Genomic DNA, 22,822 nt, shown 5'->3' with positions numbered 1-22,822 from the left:
TAACACGCTCATTCTCGGTCGCACACTCTTGTTAACTCTGTGATACCCTGTGAGCTAAGATAGGCTATGGTGGTTATTTGATTCCTGATACAACCTTCTCTCGAACTCTGAAAATATGACAATCATAAGTCTAGTAATCTATATAAATTTCTATAGAACGGGGTACTAAAATTCACTGAGCTTGATAATCGTGTAATACAAACCTCGTTATTTTCTACCTCAAATAAGCGACCAATTCATGGCCAACATTGATGTCTGAAGCTAGTTCGCTGTGGCAGATGCGAGGTGGCCTTGCAGATGAAGTTTAACCCCATTGCAGATCGTCTAGAATCTCGCTACATGGCAGAAGCCTACCACCACCGCGCGTCAGAGTTAGTGTTGCCTCAATCCTAATAATATCCATACCTGCATTCTGGTACAGCTGAAATGCAGTTGTCGTCAGCGTGTGACTACGCCTTGAAGCTTGTTCATGGGTTACGTGTATCTCTGTTGTCTGTTGACGAAGCCTGCAGTCAGAATTACAAAATTAGAGTGCCGCAGCCCTGACACATAACGCCAACGCATAGCCGTGATCTTTCTTTTGGCTTCAGATACATCACATATATTTGTGGCTCATGGCGCGGGCTGCAGCCTGCAGATCATATCCCATTTACGAAGTCTTACTGCATACTGACCGATCGTTTCTATATAGGGATATTGACTGTTTGCGGAGATCTCGGCCATCAACGATCGAACTGGTCATTGCGTCTAACCTCGCATAGATGAGGCCATTAGATCATTCTTGGATGGATTTGTTTTCTGAAGGTTTTCTTCGTTTTGCACTTATACGGTTACTAGAACTGCCTCAATTACACAAGAATCTTTCTAATTTGTCATTTAAAACACTTGTCTGAGACGAATGACTCTTGATATAACAGAGATGGTCTACAATGGTGTTGTACTAATGGAGATACCTCTATCTAGATGCATTCTCTTAATATGTAACATATCCTAAAGCCCAGTTCATCATAGTTTTTCCTGCTGTTCTATCTAGTTTTGATCAGGATACTTACTATCTATATCAAACTCTCACATTAATAAGCTCTATACTATCGCAATTCTATGTACACCCTTCCTCTAACACTCATACACAATCAACAAGTTCACAATCTTCCATCGACAAAACAAGCTGACCCTTCAACAGATCAATCGGCGTCAACTCATCATCCCCATTCAATCGATCATCCAACCGCAAAACACACTCACACCGAGCCTGTATCAGTCCCTGAAGAATCTCATCCTCTGCATACCCAACCTCCCGCGCAATTCTGATAGCCAACCGCGGCCCAACAGTCAACACCAAGCCCGCGATATCAGTCGCCGGATATCCAACGCCCGCATCCGCCCAGTCCAGTATGCCAGTAATCCGACCATCAGAGCCCACCAGGATATGCTCTCCTTTAATATCATTATGAATGAGCACCCGCCGTGATGTCTCATCATCCATATCCATCACGCGTCCTATAAATGCCGTCTTCCTCTCACCCAATGCCTCGAAATCATCCCCATCCTTAACCCCATAGTCATCCCCCAGAATCTGCCCCCTACTAACCAACCTCCTCCACGCAACAACCGCCCTCTCCCTCATCCCCCGAATCTCCGGCCACGGAATAAAAGGAACCTCAAACCCAACCACCCCCAAATCCTTCAGCCTCCCCCCCAGCCCCTCGAGATCAACCCCCTTCATAACCCTCATCATCTCCACTAACCCCTCAACCGTCCTCTCAGTCAGACCAGTCAAACCACCCCGATGCAACCCAACGCCCTCCAACTTCGTCTCCATGGAAACAGCATGAACCCCATCTCCAGTGAGAACCTCATGCCCAACAGACTTTGGTATGATATCCCCAGACAGCCCACGAACCGCGTATTCCGCGGCGATGAGCCGTCGCACCGCGATGTCGAACCTTTGCATTTCCGTCCCCAGTGATAAGGGCCGGTCTTCGCGGGGTTTTGTCACGCGTAACAGATGGCCTGGTGATTCGCTGATGGTGAAGATCATATGATCGTCGCCTTCGATTTTGGGGTGGCGCGTTAGCGTTGCTTGCGTGAGGTGCAGCGTCCTTTTCGTGAAGGCTTCCAGTGTTGGGAGGGGGATGGGGTTTGGGGTTGGCATTTTGCGTTAGCTCTTTTGCGCGTTTTGATTTGGGAATGGGGATGGGTTGTATTTTGGTGTTGGGGCGTGGTGTCGTTTGTATTTTGTACTCGATGTACTCCTATATATGTTCTGTTGTGGATTCTCGTATACGAACGTCGGGGTCCCGAAATGGTAACCGATAGCTGATTGAGGTTTAGGCGCCAGCTACCCCTGCAATGTATAATACATCATAATTCAAGGAAAATGCGTAGCATTTGACTGTTGTTATTAGCTAATGGATCTGGGAAAAGACATTCTCAATAGCATCATTGAGATAATTACCCTTGTGGCTGTCGTGAATTCTCTGTCCATTTTGCCCTGAACAATAACCTTGGTTTTAAATTTTTAATGCCCCAGAAACACTATATGAGTAGCGTCACAAGTCTCAAAGAAGGCATTGTCATATTAAGCCTACACAAGTAGCTCTGATATTCCATTCCAACTATTCCTATAAACCCAAAGGCTAAACATGTGTTCCAGGTTCAAGTTATGAATGACTATGCCGAGATTATCTCAGAGGTCATGAACAACATCGCAGTGAATGACAGGTTTGGAAACCATGCATCTGTGTCACACCCAGAACTGCACCAAGTAATACCGTTAGCTTGCAATTTTACCGCAATGTTGTTCTTCCAGGCCTATCTGCAGTTCCCTTTGCTTGCGCTAGACCGAGCACGAGCCGTGTTGGAGGAGCCAATGACCAAAACACCATAACGAACTTCGTGTGGCTAATTTCGCCGCATTGCCTGTCCGGGGTACCCCGGAATAATATGGCAAAAGCCGAGTCCACTCTTCAAGAAAAAGAAAAACATACAACAGGAGGGATTCGCTGGTGGTCACCCACCCAACTACTAACCTCCCGGCGTGTGGCTTAAGTACGGCTGAGCGGACGGGAAGCCCTGTTCTCCACACCCTGTGGTCGTATGTACTTGATCTTTAATTGAAGGAGATTATATACTGTATAAAAGATGTGTGCACTTGAAGTGAAAGCGAGGGACACTCTGGTTGAAAAATGGTCTGGAATTTACCCTTGTGGGATATCTCAAGCCAGTGGTTGACAGCCGACAATGATATATGGATAGGCGTAAAGCGAACAAACAAACACTTTGAGCATAAACGCGGTTGGCCTATGGTGTTGGATAGTCATCTGTCTCGAACAGAGATATATAATAACATGTAACATTAGTATCCTGGTCAGCACTAGGGAAATACTGCAATATACTGGATCATATGATACACATTACAGCGCCAACAGCACTACAAAGCGCAGAATAATCAGAATTGTAATGTATATTGAGAGGAGATTATAATGCATGATATATCCAAGAGACTAAACCTGTCATGGCTTGGCCCGGAGCTATCGCGAGAGTCACCTTTCTTCAATTCCGCGTTGACCGACTGACTAAGGTATTTGGAAGCTCCCAAAACGGTCACCAGAGTTTACACCCTCCATGAAAGATCCAAATATTCCTTAACAGTCATAGGCTTGATATCCGGAAATGCCTCGTTCAGCGAAAACGGAGGTTTAACGTCCAGCTCCCCTGCGGCTATCCACCCCCCAATCTCCTCGAGTAATGCACTCGCCGCTTCCTTACCAAATGCGTTGTAGAGAGCAGAGTAGCAAGGAAGGTCTGTGAGCCACCCTGCTTCCAAGTCCTCCCTCGAATCATAAGTGACTTGAAATTTGGAACCTATCATTGTAAAATCAACATGCTGTTGTGACTTCAGAGCAGAAAGGCTCTAAACATACCTCTCGCTGCTTCAGCGAGTTCGACAAACTTGCGCAAAATGACTCGATCACCGATAATGTAACTCTCTTTTGGCCAGCTGGAAAGATCTAGTGCCCGAACCACATACCGGGCGATGTCGATGAGCCGGGTGAATGCAACAAGCTCATTCCCTGATCCAAGAATTGCGGCCTGTTTGTTTGCTATATCGATAAAAATAGGGTAGCGGTGGGCGTGGGATTGGAGGAGCGGTGTCCCATAATAATCCACGAACCAGCCGCAGATAATAGACGTATACATCAACGACGTCTTGCGAAGTTCCTCAATGACCTCGAATTTGGTCTTGGCAAGAAGTGAGGTGTCCGCATAGACCTATGCGGTCAAATGATAGGTTAGCCCTTCAGTTGTTTTTCAGTGCTGCACGGCGAACCGCGGATCGGCGAGAACCAGACTGACTTGGCGAGATAGTACTCGGAATAAGTCGCGTTGTCTTCGAAGACTTTTCCGCGGCGCGGACAAGGTTGCGTTCTGGCAAGGAATTGCCCAGCACATTGATTGTGGTGATCACCGTGCCGATATTATTCAACTCCAGGATATCCACGAGGCTATTGTCGTCACTGTAGTCTACGGCTATGAGGCGGAAAGGTAGTTTCCTTTCGAGCTCAGCGCCACTCTGTGTGTGATTAACTAGAGACGTTTAATAATATGATGGGAGTAAGGTTGGTTGCTACCTTTCGACTCAGAATTACCACGTCGTGTCCGCCATGGACGGCCAATGCTTCGACAATGGTTAAGCCCAAACCATCAGTACCTCCAGCAACAGCAATCGTAGCCATGATGATCTTCGCGGCAAAAAATCAGGGAGGCTTTAATGAGTAAAGTGATGAGCTGAAGTTATTGTTCTTATTAGCAACGACAATGGCCAGTCGTTCCTTCATAGATCACTGAGCCCTGATGAATCACACATTTCTTTCTTCGCCAACATGATTGCTTAGTAGTATTGCATTCCTAATCAGCTACTAGAGGATTCAGCGCCAAGAAGAAGCTTTCCCTGAACTGCAACGGAGGTTATCAAGCGTGGGCCATGGAGTGGTTTGTTCTCTCGGCCCGCTCTCTCGGCCTCGGCCTTATCCTAGGCATACATGTCTACATACTTGATGTCTTACTAAAGGCGTTGAACCTCAGCATGGCGATGGTGGATATCCAACGACGGCTGAATGAGTCAAGTAGTTGGCTGTATGTGCATGATAGATACTGCGGTGATCCTTCCATGAAGCAGCTTTGTCTTTTCCTTGTTGATGGCCATTATGGGTTCGGGGAGCATTTCGATAGGCAGGTAGATGGCGTTGAGAATGGAGTACGGCAAACCGCAGCTTGTGCCGATCACGCTTTATAACGCGCCGTCTCACTGTTATAAAACCCGACTAGAAAGCTGTCGTCCTGAAGGAGGCAGAATTGCGGGGACAAGAAGACGATGAGACAGAAGGGTTATACGTTTCATCCAGCCCACAGCCTTTACTGGAGCGAGCAAGCGAGGGGGATTCCCTTTCCCGTGGGTTTTAGCTATCTCCACACAGAGATTTGCGCCATATGTTCCTGGCGAATCCTGAACTTTCCCAGAAGATCCTTCTCTGTGTTGACCATGGCCCCGCAGATGATCCACCGCTACTCTGACCAACATCTTCACAGGAACGGGCTACTGTGGAGCATAATCGTGTTCCAACAGTCTCAACGAGTCTTAGCTACGGTGGCGCATCTATGCTACTTCTGTTTGTTTCCCTGTCCAAGAGAGACTCGCTGTGGTGCAATCTCCGAGGCTATGGTCGTTGGCGATGATTGCGAGCTGCTCCTTTGGCTAAGACAAAGAAAGTGTCACTATCCTGGCTTGTATAAGGTAGTTTACTAATATAATTATTAGTCGCAGTAATTGACCGTTTGTGAAGCTAAACCCTGCAGAGGCTCTTGACTTCCATGCGTCTTCCTGGAGACAGACGACATGGTCTTTGGTTTGGTTGTTGGAGGTCTCCAGAAAGTGATCTTTAGTTCCTTTGTACCAACACGTGATGGCAATAAAGAGTACTTCTAAAGGTAATAGGGGCATTTCTACTGATCGAGTGAATTTAGTATTTACATGCAGTCTATAGAGATTAGGTCACGGGGGTTGCCCCGGCCACTTTGAAACCCCGCTTTGGTGTTTTCTTTCATTGTTCCTCATCCTCTTCCTCTCATCCATCGCCCGTTGGAACTGGCCCACTTTCCGTGGAACGGCCAGAAAATGGCAGACAAGAATACATATCTCAAATACAAGCGGGACCAAAGACTCCTGGTTTATTGGATTACCAACACTTCCAATCAAATCATCAAGACCAGCGCACCAGGGGCCTCGATAGCCATCAACACAACAGGAAAGGTCTCGCTGGCAACTCTGAAGTCATTGTCAGAGCTTATTGCAAAATATATCAAGCCGATACCCCCAACTATATTCCGCCTGTTCAAGTCTATTATCGAGGCCAGGAGGGACACTCATAGTCAGTTCTTGAGAATTGTCGCCTCCAACCCAGACCCAGATATCCAAAAGAGTAACGATGCACACAGACACTGGATCGATGGTTTGACCGAGGCATTCAATGCATTGGGAGGAGAGTCGTGGCTCTCGGAGCAGAAAAGCAACATCAACGTGGCTGACGAAGACGAGGAGGAAATCATCTTTGCCAATAAATTCTCGACTCTCAGTTTGAACGTGTCAGCCGGGGAAGACCAGGGAGATGAAGATGAAGACGACAATGATGACGAGGAGCAGGTCACGGCAACTGTGCGGTCGAAGGCTAAGGCTGGCAAGAAAGGAAAGAAGGGCAGACGAACACGGAAACCTAAGACAAAAGTGGCGACTGCGGCTCTTACCCCATGCCTCGACGAAGTTCCACTGGCAAGCTATCGTATTATCGAGGATGAGACTGGAATTATTACAGATTATCTAATGGCGACCTACTCGTTCGTCAGACAATGGATCGAGCTCCGCCATTACCTGCAAGGTGTTTGGCGCGACGTGGCCTATAATGGCCTGAACAGCGCGGTCGCAGCGACTCTGTCGAACATTGCTATTGCGATGATCAAGGACACCCAATCCCAGATTTTTGTTGATTTCCCTGGGCATGAATCGTTCGAGACCATCATGAAAACTATCACCCGTGGTGATCCCGATAAGGCCCAAGGCATGTTTCAGATGGAGCTTCATCAAACCTGTACCGACGGTAGTAGTGATATAGTCGAGGCCTCGGAGCTGGATGTGAGAGAGGAGTTCCTGATACATTCCTATCAGAACTTGGTCGACTTTATGACGGACTTTCAGAAGACACACAGTGGCAAGCCAACCAAGAATATGTCTAAAGAGATACGGGATTGGGACCCGACGTTGGGTCTTGAAAGAGCGACCAAAGAACAGCGCTTGAGGTGGCGTCGGTCTTACACGATCAACTGGTTGTATGACCTGGTCAACATCAATTCCTCAATTGTTGTGCAACGCAGGACATTAAGAGGGCAGAAAATTCCCCTCGAGACCGTTGACTGGTCTGAAGCCGGACCTTGGCACTTTCATCGACGGTTGTTTGGCATCACTGAATTCGCCGGCGACATTACCCACTTTGCGGTGCAGAAACCTGGGACTAAAATTCAGTCCAGCATTCTTCCTCATCATGTCTTCCAGCTTCAGTGCATAGTGGATTCCCTAACGGTGTCTCGAGGTTGGTCTTTCCATATTTTGGTAGGCCATGTCCTGGGGTCCCCGGCCTCTGAGTTCCGCCCCAGAAGAGACGTTGATTTGTTCATGGACCGTGACCAGGACAAGCCTATGTCAGGATACTGTACCGGTGTTGAGGTACTAAGCCAATGCTTTGAAAAGGATGCGATGCTTCATGGAGACCCACAGCGGCATGAGAAAATCAACACAATGCTCCACGGGTTAAGAGATGATTTTGTGAACTGGCTTGGGGAAAGCAAGTACATGTACGGCTTGGCGACCATACCCCCATCTAGGTTTTCACACATAAACGCCAATGGACTGTGGGAATATTCCCCATTCCTTTGCGGCGCTGGTTTGATGGAAGCACTTGAACTGGCGTATGGGATGGGCCTTGCCATGTGGGACCGTGTTCCCGAGCCCCTGTGCGTTATCCATCTCCATAACATGCTGGTCCAGAAGGGTTATATCTCGCAGCCAGTGGGGTTGTATGATACCTTTGAAAAGTTATTCGCGGAATCCTTTTATGCCAATGGAAAGGCACCTACATCCAGCTTTGAAAAAGCGTTTGAAGCCCGGGTTGGCCCTCCTAGGTCTAGACGAGAGACTTTTCGGCGACGGCAACTGGGACGACAGGTCGCTAAATATGCAACGGACGTGCACGGTCTTCTGGATAGCAATACCAATCGCTTCTTCCAGGCCAAATCCTTCCTACGTCTCTACCACGCGGCGCGCTGGGTTCCGGATCGAGTTCCAGATGAGGATATCCCTATCCCCTCGATCTTAGCTTTCTTTCGTCTGACTGAGGCCAAGAGGGTCACTGATCCTATCACGGGAAGAATTGCCCTTGAAGATATTGACTTGGTCAAGCGTGCCAGATCTATCGGGATGGATGATAGGTCGATCATTGAGATTTCGTCGCAGTGGGCATCACTTGCACAAGAGCAAACCATTGACCCAAAGGTTCTCGAAAGCATCAAGACCAATATGCCAGAGGGATACGAGGCCAAGGGACTGGGAGTGTCGACAAGCCTATTGCATTGTACACCTCGGAAATCTGTCCTCGGAATCGCGCAATACTTAGAGGCCCTCAAGTTGGACCTTTTCAGCGAAATATGCGGCGAGACGAGACCAGTACTCAGTGTGAACTATGTGATGGTGCTTGTATGCTTCATGATCTTGTTTATGCGCATTGAAGACGAGCTAAAGAGTCGTCGGAACCCACTATGGGTCCAGGCCTATGAGGGGAACACGGCTATGACACGCGAGAAAATATTGTCGCTCACTGCGCTGGTCCTGGAGCAAGAGGATGAAGAGTGCATGCAGGTAATGGCTGATGCGTTCCAGAACCTGAGATTGGGCTTTAAGGACTATATTTACTGGGACGATTTGTACAAGGAGGGGAGTAAAATGGAGCAAAATAGTGATCCTTTTGGGCTGGACACATGTATGGTGATGTGAACTACCAGGGCCTTAAGGTCCTTTGGCTTGATCAAATCCATGTACAACAGGGATCTCAACAATTCAGGTTCAAAATAAGACATGATAATACTTCACTTGCAACTGACTCACCTTTACCTAGAAACTCATGTAAGATACAGCTGGGTATGGTACCCCCCGCTAATCAAGATGGCCAGACTCGAAAGTAAGATTCTAACGCTGCTTTCTTGCAGTTTGGATGTGCTCATACAATAACACCCGACGGTTCGTCCTGCTCCCTTGCTCAGTGTATAAGAACTGCAACATTTATCAAATACAGAAAGACGCGGAGAAAACGATATCTACAAGCATATAAGCAGTGTTGTCTACATAGTATATATTGTATTGATCTCTATTGATTTTACTCGAATACAGTTTCTGGTCAGGTCGTATAATATACACTACCCCCGGCAGGCTTGTCACCAGCGGTCTACCACAACCAGAACATGATATGAAGACTAGTCTAATCATAAGTCAAACTATACCTGCTGCCAAAAAAAATATATTGAAAAGATCAATAACGCCTTAACGGCCGGACAATGCTTAAAATAGATACGGATCCACACTCGGCTGTAAGGCTGATTCGGATAGTGGAGCCACCCAGGTGAAGAACTTTTCACAGCACCACAATCACTCGCCAACAGGCGCAAAACACAAAAAATTGACCGACGCAGGGATCGAACCTGCAATCTCTTGATTCGTAGTCAAGCGCCTTGCCATTGGGCCAGCCGGCCTTGATTGTTGACAGAGCGAGACCTTAACAGGTCTACGTTCGAGGGTTAAGTTCGGAAAAGTGGTCATGAAAATTCTTGGTATGTTACATTGGGTATATAGAGAAAAGAAACAACACATGAAAAGACAAAAAAGATTGTAAAGACATTGTATCATGTAGGGTCAACAACGATCATCGCACATCGCCAGTAAGCGCTCCTTTTCACTGGAGGCGCTTTCCACCACCACTATCCGAGGGATGCTCGACTGCTCCTGCTCCCGCTGCTTCTTCTGCTTCCTGCAACCCCGAACACAGTAGAACACTGAGATGATGATTTTGCCCATCACGAATCCAACCATGCACGCTACCACGCCCGCCACTACGCCCAGCAGGGCGGGCATCACGACCGGACGCATCAGTCTCCCGAAGTTCTTCTCCCGGCCGGCCCAGTAGCCGGGCCTGTGGTGATAGGGGTGATGCTCTGGAGCGATTGTGCGGTGCTTGTCGACTGGAGGCTGCTGCATGTGGCCATGCTGCGGCCGCGCGGTCGCATGCTTCGGTCCTGGCCCGTGCATGCAGTCCTTGACGGCGTCCTTCATTGCCTGAATGCTAGCGGTTAATTGGGCCATCCATGATGGCGGTCCGTCGGGATGGTGGTGACCGTGGATGGGGTTGGTTTCGAGTTGAGTGATTTGGAGATTTCCCTCCGAGTCTTGGGTCACTGTGATCGTGACGAGGTGATCGGAGGCGGGCCGCCCTTGTAGGTCGAACAGTCTGAGTTTCAACAGGAAGACGCCCCCGAGTGCCTCGTCCGGGCGTGACGGCATGGGTCGGACATCGAGTTCATAGGCCAGGTCGACGGTCTCTCGGCCTGAATGGAAATGCCGGACTGCATGGAATCGCATTGGGAAAGTTGGTGGGAAGATGGGGTCATGGTTGGCGAGGAGGGTGCCATTTTCCGTAGAGAAGTCCAGGGTCTGTCTGAGTTAGCGACGGGGCTCTCATCCTAGTACTGGTTTCGTAAGTCCAAACTCACCAGATGGGAATGAAGGTCGATATCTTTTGAACACTCGGCATTTGAGAATGAACAAAGAGCGGTCGGCACATTGGTTGGACGGGCGTTGGAGATGATTCGGCTTCGAAACTCGGGATCCAGCCCGGACAGTTCGACCTTATGCTCTGGCAGAGACAACGCAGCACAGCTGCTCAGAAAGAGCGCGCCTGTCACAGACAGGAAACGCAGCAACATGGTGGAGGGCGTTGTGGTGGATGTCGGAATGAGTGTAGTAGTAAAGGTTCAAGATTGAAGGTGGCAGTTAAGGGTTCAGATGAAAGCGTGACCAGGTGCGGCTAATTTACTTCTGTAACTGGGCGACAGTTGGTACAGAAGTGGCAACCGTCGAGGGAAAGGAAGAAAAACGGGAGTCAGCGGGGATTATATAAAGGCAAGAGGGGTCAATAAGGCTTACATGCATTTATTAATACATTAGGTTTAGAACCTTGACTCACTCTAGGCATCTGGGGAACATCCGATTGCCAACACTGGACGATCGCGAACTGACACCTTTGGCAACGAATGGACCCTCATAGACAAACCAATGAAGATTAGGGAGTGGTGTACAATATGATTGGGCAGTGGGAGACTCGTGGGTCGAAGATGTCCTGGGCATGGATCGATCGCGTTCAGATATCGAAGGCTGAGTACCGGGCTAAAAAAAGACCAAAAAATTCTTCTGAGTAGCGCCTTAGCCCGTCTCACCATGAGACTGACTACATACCGAAGTGCTGATCATCTTACTTAGCCGATTTGGTGCAATTTGCATTGTGATTTCCTCTCGGGAGCCTCATCTAGGAAACAAATCTACGCTGAGATACGGGAGAGTTTGGCGATCATCCTTTGAGCGGAAGACATGTCATGCAAAGCCGGTTGCCCGTAAATGCAAGAGAACCTAGAATCCAAGCTGATAGGGGAATATGGTCAGCTGTCGCAGGATCAGCAATTGGCTGTGCCTCTCGTTGGCTCAGGGTCCAAAACGATGCCCCACGGCAAGCTTCTTTTCAGGGGCTTGAAGAGGTAATGATAGCCGGCCGCGGAACTGATCAATGTTGGCCTCTGATTGCGCCACTCGTCTGTTGTATTCTTCTTCCCATTTCACTACATAGCCGACGTATCCCGAGCGCATATCCACCAGTATCCTTGCATATCCCCGAGGATATTGGCAGGAGACATATGCTGGGCTCTCCGCTGAATTGTAGGCCCTTCGGAAGGTCGAGCACGATGGGCGAGAAACAATGACCACTGCATTGCAACAGCTAAATTTGGCCCAGACACCAAAGTGGAGCCATTTTTGAGGCAGTGCATCAACACCATTGGCCTCGAGGCAGTTTGAGGGATTAACTGCTCCAATAACAGTAAGGCCAAAAGCTTAGCAACCAAGTTTAATAAGTGACCCGTATTTGTCCCTTCTTTGTCTTACTGGCCGTTGTGATTGGGACTTCTTCGGAGTGTCCTTACCGTGGTTCTCGAGACTGAAGAACGTCCCCGACTCGAGCCTCACCAAACCCTACTTTTGGTATTATGTCTGCCTACAGCGTCACATTCTCCGGATCCGTAGACATTGGATCCTCAACTTTGGATTTTTGATTTTCATCGTCTGCCTTTTTCTAGCTTACTCTCTTCTGAAACTACGATCCACCCAGAACCACTGTTTGTGTTGTTCGGACGCTCCGAACCATCATAGACTTCTGAGACATCTTCCGGAACATAATGCGTGCGCTCCACTTGCTGGCCTTGTTTTTCTACGAAATCCCACATGGTTTGAATTTAGGATAGAAGTGCTCCTCATGGTCTGCTGTCACCGAAGCCAAGCTCACGGGGAGCCATTGACTGACTGGGTTTCACCTGGCATGAATGGCTCAAGCGCCACATTGAATCTGGGCCTGAAATAAGAGTTTTCTTTTACAAATAGCGTGCGATCCGCCCTTATCCGCTGCAACACTGGAATTCCCCGTGTGACCATCTAGGGTTTTACTGTGCTAAACCCTCCAGTTGGACGTTAGAACGTCAAGCTTATTTGTTGCTTCCTTCCGTGGGGGTCGTGCGGTCATTTTCTATGGAATGACCTGCCATACCCCTATGTGGTAGCCAACAACCAACGCCAGGGCTTCTCCACTCATGCAGCCTCCGGCTGTTGCGGACAAACAGATGTTGATCAAATCTCCTCAGTCTCTATAGGCTTAGGCAGAGAAAGCTCTCATAGGTGTAGCGGAGGGACTACACGTACTTTCACCCACTCTGCTGCTGTACCATTCCGGATGCACGTGGTCTATGAATAACGGCCTGATTTCCTCGGGTCTTCGTTGGTCTTCTACCTATACTGGTTATGGAAGTAACCTCGCGAGGGTGGGTCTCAAAGTCGCTACTTTGTGTATTGACCCCCGCATAGATGCCCTAGGGCTGCCTATCCTGCAGACTCTGAATAAGGCAATAAAGGTGGATCGTGGGACATTGCTCTTGATCCTTGTAAGGCCAATGGTCCACTGAATATAACACTGTTGCCTAAGAATATCGGCCGGTCCTCCTCCAGGCAACCGGCAATTGTTCTCCACTATAGTGGAATCTTGGGTTTCTTATTTCAAGCCTTAATTTTCTTTTCGCTGCTGCCTTGTTGCTTAGGGCTAGAGATGCCTTAGGATATACTCGAAGCGTGTCGATTCACCCCACCCAGAGATATGGAAGAAGACAAACGCAGGCGCGGACCGTTACTCATAGTTCTGACATCGAGAAATGACTATCTTATGCATGTGGAGTGAATCTAGCGTACTATTCGCTGGGACTGATGCTTAACTCGACAGCTCTTCCTTTCTGTTCCGCCCTTTCAGCGGCCTGAGCAACCAAGGGCAGATGGGCAGTCCCTCCATTCAAATTCACACATCACATACCTTTTAGGACATTCTCCGATGTGTGCTTTGGCCTCTCCATGCCTTGTTCGAATTGCCTCGTGGTATCTACACGACTTCCCTTTGTTGCATCACGCCATCATCACATCATTTATCGTCCACCTCGCGCACCTTAAACTCAAACATCCCGTTCGACGGCACTGCGTGCTCATCTTGCAACTTCATCGCCGTCTCGACTCCGGCAGCAGGCACACGATACTCGAACCTCTTTCCGGGCCCAGGCAACTGTCCGCCAGGAAGGGCATATGGGAAAGGCAGGTATTCCGGCATCAGACCCAGCTGCACGAGAACTGTCGCCTGATCCCACGCGATATGCTCGTGATATAAACGATCTCCGCGAATGTTCACAACGGAGGTGAATGGGATACGGAGCGCCTTGCCAGTTGGTGGGATACCGGGGATTCTGATCACGTTAGCTATAACGGGGATAACGCCATCGACCCGAGCGGCACGATGGGAAGGTAGGTACTAAGGTATAGTCTTTCTACTCACAACCAGTCGACCTCTTTATTGTGTGTCAAGCTGAAGATGAACTCGTCGACGATCCGGTCGGTGCCGACCGTTCGGCTGATGAGTTCCAGTGCGGTGTCGCTTGGGTTGTTGAAAATGAAATTCTCCAGGTAGAATTTGCTCAGACGTGCTCGTCCGATTCCGCCCGTCATCTTGTCGAGTCAGTCTGAGGGCACGACCATGTGCATGACAAGGTGATACTCACAGTCGGGATGTGGTTGACATACGGCTCCTGCACCATCGTCGCCATGGTCTTTTCCACGGACCGATCTCCGAATTCGTACCACGTGTGCTCGTCCCAGATCTTCTCCAGATCGAAGTACGGCCCGTCCAGCTGTTTCTTCAGGAAGGTCAGGGATCGCGTGTGCGCGACGCCGGCAGACGTGATTTTGAAGTCAGCATGCCCCGGGACGATGAACCCGGCGGAAGCAACATCCACATATGAGTAAACAGTGTGATTATCCTTCTTTTCAAGGCCCGGGGCTTGGACGTTCCCAGGAATGTGTGAGAGGATAGGAATCGATTCCTCAGTTATATCCCAGGAGCTGAAGAGCACTCCGGCCGCAAGCTTCTTATTTAAAGCTGCGATGACATTGCCCAGGATCTTTCCGAACCCAGGCGCATAATCGGCGGGAGAACCGTAGACTATATGCGATCAGCGTGCACTCATCGTAAAGTAATAGACTATTTAATACCCAATGTGGCAAACCTATCTCCTTTCTCACACTCATCCGATGACTCAAACGCTTCAATGCCTCGCTTCACAAGTGCTGAAACACCGCTCTCGTCTGCGCTCGCCTCATGATCCAAAGTAATCTGCACCACCGCATAGCTCTCCTCTGCCCACTTCTGCACGGGCTCCGGGTCCAGACTGGTATTCTTTGCTTGACACCCTGCATAGCCAGACGGGCGGATGATTATTAGACCGGGTCCACGCCCGCATCGCGAAAGTGGGGGCTGGAGGACAATGTTTTGGCCCAGAGACACTGGAGGCGCGGAAGGGAGAGCTGGCGCGGCCATTTTGGTGATCTTGGTTCCGTTTTCCTTTTTACAATGAATTGTTCGGACTGCTACTGCTTCGTGTACGTACAGAGAAGAAGTGAGGTTTCTCGGTTAGTTGCTGACCGTATGATTAGAAGCCGAGGTCGACCCCACTTCTTTATCGCGGAGTTGATACTCGGGATTCAATTCTCTTCTTCGGCGTTGAGGTTTGTATATTTGTTCATTGTAATATGTTTCGCGGCAGACTCCACAAACATTACAAATCCCTGGGATTTTATTTGAGGATTCTTCTCTTATGATAATGACAATTACACTCAGTAGTACGTCTACTAGATACCATGGGCCTCCCTCCCCCAGTGAAAAGCCAGTTGACTACCTCACTTCAATACATCCAAAGGACGCACCGCCGTAAAGGTCATGAAAGGAGGACACCGCAAAAAGGCATCCCAGTCCACATCCCCCAGGAGAGCATCAGGATAAGATGTCCACCGAAAATCACGCAGACCCGCCAACAGACAAGATTTCTGATACAGCACACTCGGCAAGTAATAATTAGTGAAAGAGAAAGGCGTCGGCGTATACAACGTGGCCCGAACCTCCAACCCTCCGTCCTCGATCTCACCCACGACCTTGAATCCCTGCCCGAAATATGGCCCCGGAGGAAACCCCGAAGGATCGTCCAGTAAATCAAGGTTCGGACTCATCCCAATGATCTTCCCCCCGGGCTTCAGGCTGTTGTAGATGTTGCGCCACATGCCAATAAGCTCCTTCTCGTTTCGGGCGTAGTTGAGTAACCATGGCGCGAGGACGACGTCGAACTGCCCGAAGTTGAATGGCTGGCTGCAGTCGGCGAGGTGGAATTCCATTCGCTTGTCCCCCTTTGCGCAGGCGCGTGCTGCTTCGACCATCGCTGGCGATATGTCTACGCCGGTGGCATGGTGGGCACCCCATTCGATGGCCTTTCGGCAGTAGAAGCCCGGACCACAGGCGAGCTCGAGGATGGTGAGGCCCTTGACGTCTCCGATGAGGGATTGCATGGCGGCGAGTTGCAGTTTGCCTGTGGCAATCTCGGGAACGTCATTGTAGGAATCGCCGATGGCGTCGTACTTTTGAACTGGCATTGTGATCAACTCTTTCTGGTTGGGAGTTAGTCAATGCTGAGACATGATGAAGCACAAGAAGACTCGAGCTATATGTAACTACTATTGATTTGAGATAGATTGCTTGGCACGCGGGCACTTTTCCTGGCAATAGCCTGATTATATTGCTCTGTCGGCGCCCTCCGAATTGGCAGCAGCCACTTTTGAAGCTGGTACGTAATACTGTACACAAATTTTGCAGGAGATTTCATCTCGATTTATCATCCACGTTCTGGAACAAGTCCTTATTCTCAGTATGTGTCTCTTGTCTCCTTGCTATGTGTAGCCTTCAAAATGATCAACAGCTTGAAATACACTTTGCGAAGGAGCAAGTTAGGGTTTAGGTGTGATCTTGCAAGACCTTCCTTCCGGACTTTACAGTTTAACCTTGGGGCCTTATATACCCCTTTAACGAAAAGGTACTGGCGGAGACGACTGATACTATTTCGTATTAAGTGGCCAAGAGTGATCCAAGCTGATAGAACCAGTAACTATAGGTTTCTACCAGGAAAACCCCGCAGATCAGCTTTCCCCGCCTGGTCTGGGCTCTGGGGTCTCGATCTCAGAACCGAGGCATAGCTTGCCATGTGCTGGATGAATTAATAGCACGGTGTTGGTGTGATGGTTTCGAATGGAGTAATTTCCCTCTTGGTGGATGACTATGCCTAAGGACCATGTGAAATATTCATCTAAGGGCAGATGGTCTCCGTCGTTGCCTTAATTAAGTGGAACCGAAGGGTCTGTTTTGACAGAATGCCAAACATAGCAAACCTGCCATTGTGCCATTTCAACCCAATGAGGAGCAGGACTGCCCATGTTTGGTGAATGAGCAAACAGAACCACTCATCTCCGGGCCGCTGTTCCAAACATTGCAAACTCGGTTTTCTGTCTAAACACCAACTGCGAGCGAATGAGGCTCTCTGACAAACACAGACAACCGATATCAAATGTGTATTACAGCCAATGGCACCTGAAGTTATCATACCACGATGCTAGGAATGTTTGAACTAGAATGACTCACATAATAGAGAGCCATGGAGCCACATTGCATGTATAAGTAGCCGTCTTGGTTCTTGAATCTAGGTGTTGCATCCATCATAATCATTTTCTTTGGTATTGCTTCATCATTCAAATAAAGTATTTTGGCCCCATTGCATCGTCATTCAAGTAGAAAACACTATGGCCGCGATAACAGGTGCGACCTTTGGAGAGAAGTTCGCAGATTTCAACGTGATTCAAGCGACGTACAAACAGGTGCACGGGCATGATATTCGAGCCGATGTCCTGGTCCCAAAGTCCCTATCCGCCAGAGGACCCAGACCGGTAATTGCTCGGTTTCATGGCGGTGGACTGGTGAGTGATCCCATCTGGTTCCCCCTGATACTCTTCTGCTAACGATTAGTGACAGAGCTGCGCCGATTCCCTTTACGCAGACTGGTTCCCAAGGTGGCTGCTAGAACTCTCAGTAACATACAACGCCATAATTGTTTCAGCAAACTACCGTCTCCTCCCCGAAGCCACGGGTCTCGAAATTTTAGAGGATGTGGATGACTTCTGGTCATGGCTACATTCAGACAAATCGAAGGACTTATTAGCGGCCCAAGATTCGCCCATTGAGCTAGATCTGAACCGGGTTCTCGCCGCAGGAGACTCGGCAGGCGGGCTACTCAGTATCTACTTGACACTGTCCTACCCCGACCAGCTTCGCGCAGGAACAGCCACGTATCCCCAGCTCAGTTGGGATGACCCACCTCTCTACCCTCCACAGAGAAGTTCGCTTTCACCTTATGTCCCGGAGTCTGTGATAGAAGAGTATATTGCGAACATCAAACCAGGAGATGTTGTATCTTCCGATCCGGAACTTCGACGTGCGACTCTTGGCTCGGCACTTTCGCAGCACAGAAGAAGCCGCGGGTTTTACCTCCGGGACTCCGAGACATCACCTCGTCGGAATCGACTCTCCCAGCTTGCACGATTGGATCTACCAGACACGAGGCTGCCCCGTGGTGGCTTAGTGATACTTCACGGCATTGAGGATGACGATGTCCTTTCGAAAGTGAGTGAGCGGTTTGTGGATAAGGCGAGAGAGGTGTTGAGGGGACGGCAAGGTATTGATAAGCTAGTTCTTTCTTTGCAACCTGGTGGGCATGGATTTGATGTGGACGTGCCTTTGGCAGAAGGCTGGCTGAGTAGCGCTCTCAAAGGTGCTCTAGACGCGTGGTTAGAGTAATAATTAGCTATTTCGCTGTATTATCGTTAAATATGTCTAATGATATCCTGATTCTCTATACAACACCCGCAATCATAACCTTGAAAACATCCTGTCTTCCTGCCTTGACCAACTCAAACGCCTGTTCCGCCTCCTCGAATTTGAACCGGTTCGTAACCAGCCTCTTAACATCAATAATACCTTTTCCAATCAAGTCAATCGCCGCGGGATAACAACCTGTTAAATACCGAATAGACCCCTTGACAACCAACCCCCGGGTACACACCAACCTCGTTAACTACGATGGAGTTATGTGGACGGCCCAGGCGGCAGGAAAGATTTTCAAAAAGCAGGGCAGGGGCAACCTCGTCATCACTGCCTCCGTCAGCTCCATCCTGGTCAATATTCCTCAGACACAAGTCGCATACAATGCCTCTAAGGCGGCAGCGGTGCATTTGGCCAAGAGCCTCGCTGTCGAATGGACTGATTTTGCGCGGGTGAACTGTATCTCGCCTGGATTCATTATGACTAAAAGTGAGTCCATCCCCACCCAGGAAAGGTACACTTTGGTAAGAAGGCTAACGGATGATGGCGTCAATAGTGCTCACCCAGCAGCCAAAGGAATTATTCGAACAGTGGCTCAACATGGTCCCTGGCCGCCGGATTGGCGACCCAGCCGAGTTGAAAGGTGTAAGTTGCGTATACCGCGTGGATTTAAGCTTATATAACTGATCCTTGTTCCTAGGCATACGTCTTCCTGGCTAGCGATGCCTGCTGCTATATGACTGGAGCCAATATTGTCATTGACGGTGGATACACTTTGCCTTGAGGTCTTCATTCTCTTCTTTGTTAGTTAGATTATGTTTTATGCAGTTTTAATGAATTATCTTCTTGCTCGTCTTTCTTTCCGGGTTGGACTTGTAGAAGTGAAATGCAACTCTACATTGATCACCTCGGACAACATACTCTTGTTTCTCTCTCCAGAGCGATTCCTCGTAGATCCTTCCAACATCGTGCATAATAGTAAACCTTACCTTTGAACTATCGGCCTGGCATGACGACATGGCGACTTGGTTCAGACTGGTCACTCCTAAATTTCCTGTTTGGGAAGTGGATCTGGATAGCTGGATGGGGCGTCGTGGAAGACGCCGCCAAAGCCTGCGTCTTGACCGAGAGTTGCGCTGCGGCTCCCCAGACTCCACCTCATCATCGGGAATGCGTTTACCCCGCAAGTGTCGCACGACGTCGTGGAGCGTTGATTTGGCGTTACCGATTTCAGCGATGTTAGCATCGGGCCGAGCATCGCATATAAAAATGTATGTATATCGGTTGCAACCCTGAGTGTCTTCTCCAGCCTGCCTAAAGAGCAGTTTTCGATCTGTCTCACTCTATGCACCACAGGGGTGAGTAGGAGTGTTCTTCTATCTTTCTTGAGTTTGTATATTCAGATTATCTTTTATTTTCCTCGCAATGGCGTTCTTAAAGGACTCACAGAAGAAACCCTACTTTGGTTTGAAAGGGGGGTGGCTAACGTTCTGGATTACTGTGAGCTCCCTGTCTGTCGAACTCCTGTTTTCGATATGTGACTGACTCCTTGTTTTACTGAGCAGGTTGCCTGTGCCACCGATATGAGTTTGTTTGGATACGACCAAGGTCTTTTTAGTATGCTTATCCGAACCCCTGACCCTCAAGGGGTCTGCGTATGATACTGACCGATATCCTCCTAAGGTGGTGTTGTGGTTACGGAAGACTTTCTGGTAGTTCACGACCTGGTGGGACGCTCAAAGACTACGACGCTCTCCACTGTAACCGCCATCTACGACGTTGGGTGTTTCTTCGGTGCACTCGTGGCCTTCAGCATTGGCGAGCGCCTCGGTTGGAAGAAGTCAATCTTGCTAGGAACCACCCTTATAGCGATCGGCACCCTGCTCAAGTGCACGTCGTACAGTCTTCCACAGATATTCGTCGGTCGAGTCATTCTCGGGTATGTTTTTCCAATGAGTGGTTTCTTGCTCCTATTTCCTCTTCATAGCTGAGTTGAGAACAGTTTCGGAAATGGTATCAACACATCAACAGCGCCAATCTGGCAAACAGAGACTTCTTCTCCCAAATGGAGAGGAAAGCTTGTTTTCCTGGAAATGGTCATGAACATCCTTGGCTTCTCCATGGTCAACTGGATCAACTACGGGCTTTCCTTTGCCGGTGGTGCCGTGGCCTGGCGGTTTCCGATCGCTTTCCAGTTCATGTTTATCTTCGTTCTGTTTGCAACCGTCCCATGGCTTCCCGAGTCCCCGAGGTGCGTTTTCTACACTGTTTCTTGTCCAGGTTTCCAAATATGTCTTGGGTCATTCACTCTCTATGCCACCCTAAACGCAGATGGCTTATGCAAAAAGGATACGAAAAGGAAGCCATCGAAATCATTTCCTGCATTTAAGACAAGCCCGTCGACGACCCTTACGTTGTGGCACAGAAAAATGAAATCGAATATACGATCAACTACGAGCGAGAAAATGCCATCCGATGGCGCGACATTTTTCGACGCAGAAAGACCGACAGCACAGACTCCAAAACCTTGCGACGACTGATCCTTGGCGCCGGTACACAGTTCATGCAACAATTCGAAGGCGTGAATATAATGTACTATTATCTGCCCACTGTTCTTATGCAGTTCGTCGGGCTTTCTGACTCGATGGCACGGCTGCTTACGGCAGTCAATTCAGTCACCTATCTGATTTGCACCTGCTGTGCAGTAGGGTTGATTGAGAGGATGGGACGCCGCGGCCTGATGATGCTGTCCACCGCCGGCCAGTTCTTTGCTTTTCTGATCATCACGATCCTGCTGCGCTATGCGGAGGCCAATGCTAATACGCCCCAAGGACAGAAATTCGGCTCCGCCTCTATTGTGTTCTTTTTCCTTTTCTACATTTTCTTTGGTCTTGGTATGCTCGAGATCCCTTGGCTTTATCCTACGGAGCTCAACTCCCTCCAAATGCGGAACAAGGGAGCTGCTGTGGCGACGGCGACAAATTGGTAACCTTCTTGCCCATATAAACTGTACTAGCGATCATGCTGATTGACTTAGGCTTACGAACTTTGTCATCGTGGAAATCACTCCGATTGGTATTCAAAACATCGGTTGGAAATTTTGGATCGTCTGGACAGTGTTCAACGCTGCCTTTTTGCCAGTCATCTATTTCTTCTATCCTGAAACGGGTGCGTTGTCTCTATTTTTATTCTCCTCAAAGGTATACTGACCTTGATGTCGTTCTAGCCAACCGTACCTTGGAAGACATCGACGCATACTACCGTTCCAACCCGTCGTTGATCGTTGTCAAGGACCCGGATGCCATCTCCGTTAAACGCCCGCTGAAGTACATCGAGCATGAAGACCATGAGATGAGAAAGATTGGTGAAATCAAGACTAGGAAAGACAATGACCTTATGGTAGAACATGTGGAATAAGTGAAATTGTGGGAGTGTTGATTGCATGGTGCAGGATGGATTCTTAACTAAGGAAACTATCTATACCACATACGATGGCGTGATACGTTTTGAGATATATATTTTAAGCGAACCGTTTTATATTCAAGCTCTCTGATCATAGTTACTCTAGACGCGATAGATAGTATAGTCAAAGACTAGACTACTTATCCCAGAAACAGTGAACTGTCCATTCTATGATTCCTTCAACATATTTATGCCTTTGATAGTGTTGTACCAAAGAAGCTTGGCTCCACGTTCCCACGATGTCGAGCCGTTAGATGTTTACGGAACCGCAAATTTATCCTAATCATGGTTTCCAATCTCTATCAGCTATTGTCTTTTCCCATATTGAGCTAGCTGATGCCATGGCTCAACCCTTCGACACATGTGCCTCATGGTACAGGCGACTGATGACTTTTGTGTTTCTTTTTCATATTCTGAAAAATGTAATCTACAACAATATTAGGAACTCGACGACTGTGTATAGCTTGTTCTTAGTTCTTCCATACATTGGGTTGGCCATCTTCGCATCAGATTCACACTCGCGTGGACGCTACCTCAGAATAGCAGTGAACAGTTCGCTGGCTACCGCTCCGAACAAGAAAAGAGAAAAGAAAAAAAAAAAAAAAAAAAAAAAAAAAAAAAAAAAAAAAAAAAAAAAAAAAAAAAAAAAAAAAAAAAAAAAAACC

At 48.6% G+C, this 22,822-nt stretch overlaps 9 protein-coding genes and 1 non-coding gene across 10 annotated transcripts; 3 read left to right on the top strand and 7 right to left on the bottom strand.

Moving 5' to 3' along the window:
- Nucleotides 1–1,048: 1,048 nt before the first annotated feature.
- Nucleotides 1,049–2,207, bottom strand: BDV37DRAFT_293003 (aminoglycoside phosphotransferase family protein). Its single transcript, XM_032089295.1, has one exon. The coding sequence runs from the start codon at nucleotides 2,153–2,155 to the stop codon at nucleotides 1,124–1,126; it is 1,032 nt and encodes a 343-aa protein (XP_031942833.1). The 5' UTR covers nucleotides 2,156–2,207; the 3' UTR covers nucleotides 1,049–1,123.
- Nucleotides 2,208–3,616: 1,409 nt separating this feature from the next.
- Nucleotides 3,617–4,739, bottom strand: BDV37DRAFT_281648 (uncharacterized protein; the record flags this gene model as incomplete). The annotated part of the gene is made up of 4 exons (XM_032086863.1): nucleotides 3,617–3,867; nucleotides 3,927–4,275; nucleotides 4,334–4,576; nucleotides 4,635–4,739. 4 exons carry the CDS (start codon nucleotides 4,737–4,739, stop codon nucleotides 3,617–3,619), a joined length of 948 nt encoding a protein of 315 aa, XP_031942832.1.
- A 1,439-nt stretch (nucleotides 4,740–6,178) lies between these two features.
- BDV37DRAFT_281647 (uncharacterized protein) lies at nucleotides 6,179–9,100 on the top strand (the record flags this gene model as incomplete). The annotated part of the gene is made up of 1 exon (XM_032086862.1): nucleotides 6,179–9,100. The coding sequence occupies one exon, from the start codon at nucleotides 6,179–6,181 to the stop codon at nucleotides 9,098–9,100; it is 2,922 nt and encodes a 973-aa protein (XP_031942831.1).
- Nucleotides 9,101–9,658: 558 nt separating this feature from the next.
- Nucleotides 9,659–10,107, bottom strand: BDV37DRAFT_89019 (uncharacterized protein). The gene has a single exon (XM_032091387.1). It carries the CDS (start codon nucleotides 10,004–10,006, stop codon nucleotides 9,749–9,751), a length of 258 nt encoding a protein of 85 aa, XP_031942830.1. The 5' UTR covers nucleotides 10,007–10,107; the 3' UTR covers nucleotides 9,659–9,748.
- BDV37DRAFT_t78 lies at nucleotides 9,781–9,852 on the bottom strand. The gene has a single exon. It is a non-coding gene; the product is annotated as a tRNA-Arg (tRNA).
- Nucleotides 9,801–11,207, bottom strand: BDV37DRAFT_88982 (uncharacterized protein). The gene is made up of 2 exons (XM_032091386.1): nucleotides 10,867–11,207; nucleotides 9,801–10,807 (listed from the first exon to the last, which is right to left on the bottom strand). Exons 1-2 carry the CDS (start codon nucleotides 11,077–11,079, stop codon nucleotides 10,013–10,015), a joined length of 1,008 nt encoding a protein of 335 aa, XP_031942829.1. The 5' UTR covers nucleotides 11,080–11,207; the 3' UTR covers nucleotides 9,801–10,012.
- Nucleotides 11,208–13,877: 2,670 nt separating this feature from the next.
- Nucleotides 13,878–15,320, bottom strand: BDV37DRAFT_270517 (uncharacterized protein; the record flags this gene model as incomplete). Its single annotated transcript, XM_032084573.1, has 4 exons — nucleotides 13,878–14,193; nucleotides 14,283–14,357; nucleotides 14,528–14,945; nucleotides 15,026–15,320. The coding sequence occupies 4 exons, from the start codon at nucleotides 15,318–15,320 to the stop codon at nucleotides 13,878–13,880; spliced, it is 1,104 nt and encodes a 367-aa protein (XP_031942828.1).
- Nucleotides 15,321–15,679: 359 nt separating this feature from the next.
- On the bottom strand, nucleotides 15,680–17,219 carry BDV37DRAFT_270516 (class I SAM-dependent methyltransferase; the record flags this gene model as incomplete). Its single annotated transcript, XM_032084572.1, has 2 exons — nucleotides 15,680–16,416; nucleotides 17,213–17,219. The coding sequence occupies 2 exons, from the start codon at nucleotides 17,217–17,219 to the stop codon at nucleotides 15,680–15,682; spliced, it is 744 nt and encodes a 247-aa protein (XP_031942827.1).
- A 303-nt stretch (nucleotides 17,220–17,522) lies between these two features.
- BDV37DRAFT_89049 (alpha/beta hydrolase) lies at nucleotides 17,523–18,801 on the top strand. The gene is made up of 2 exons (XM_032091388.1): nucleotides 17,523–17,794; nucleotides 17,850–18,801. Exons 1-2 carry the CDS (start codon nucleotides 17,621–17,623, stop codon nucleotides 18,669–18,671), a joined length of 996 nt encoding a protein of 331 aa, XP_031942826.1. The 5' UTR covers nucleotides 17,523–17,620; the 3' UTR covers nucleotides 18,672–18,801.
- A 1,319-nt stretch (nucleotides 18,802–20,120) lies between these two features.
- On the top strand, nucleotides 20,121–22,225 carry BDV37DRAFT_292999 (general substrate transporter; the record flags this gene model as incomplete). Its single annotated transcript, XM_032089294.1, has 7 exons — nucleotides 20,121–20,195; nucleotides 20,261–20,312; nucleotides 20,379–20,634; nucleotides 20,698–20,950; nucleotides 21,091–21,680; nucleotides 21,733–21,863; nucleotides 21,922–22,225. The coding sequence occupies 7 exons, from the start codon at nucleotides 20,121–20,123 to the stop codon at nucleotides 22,110–22,112; spliced, it is 1,548 nt and encodes a 515-aa protein (XP_031942825.1). The 3' UTR covers nucleotides 22,113–22,225.
- Nucleotides 22,226–22,822: the final 597 nt, after the last annotated feature.

The sequence above is a fragment of the Aspergillus pseudonomiae genome, assembly GCF_009193645.1.
Source record: "Aspergillus pseudonomiae strain CBS 119388 unplaced genomic scaffold BDV37scaffold_22, whole genome shotgun sequence".
In the NCBI taxonomy this organism is placed as follows: domain Eukaryota; kingdom Fungi; phylum Ascomycota; class Eurotiomycetes; order Eurotiales; family Aspergillaceae; genus Aspergillus; species Aspergillus pseudonomiae.
The sequence above is the reverse complement of the archived record's forward strand: the minus strand, read 5'-3'. Positions and strand labels throughout refer to the sequence as shown.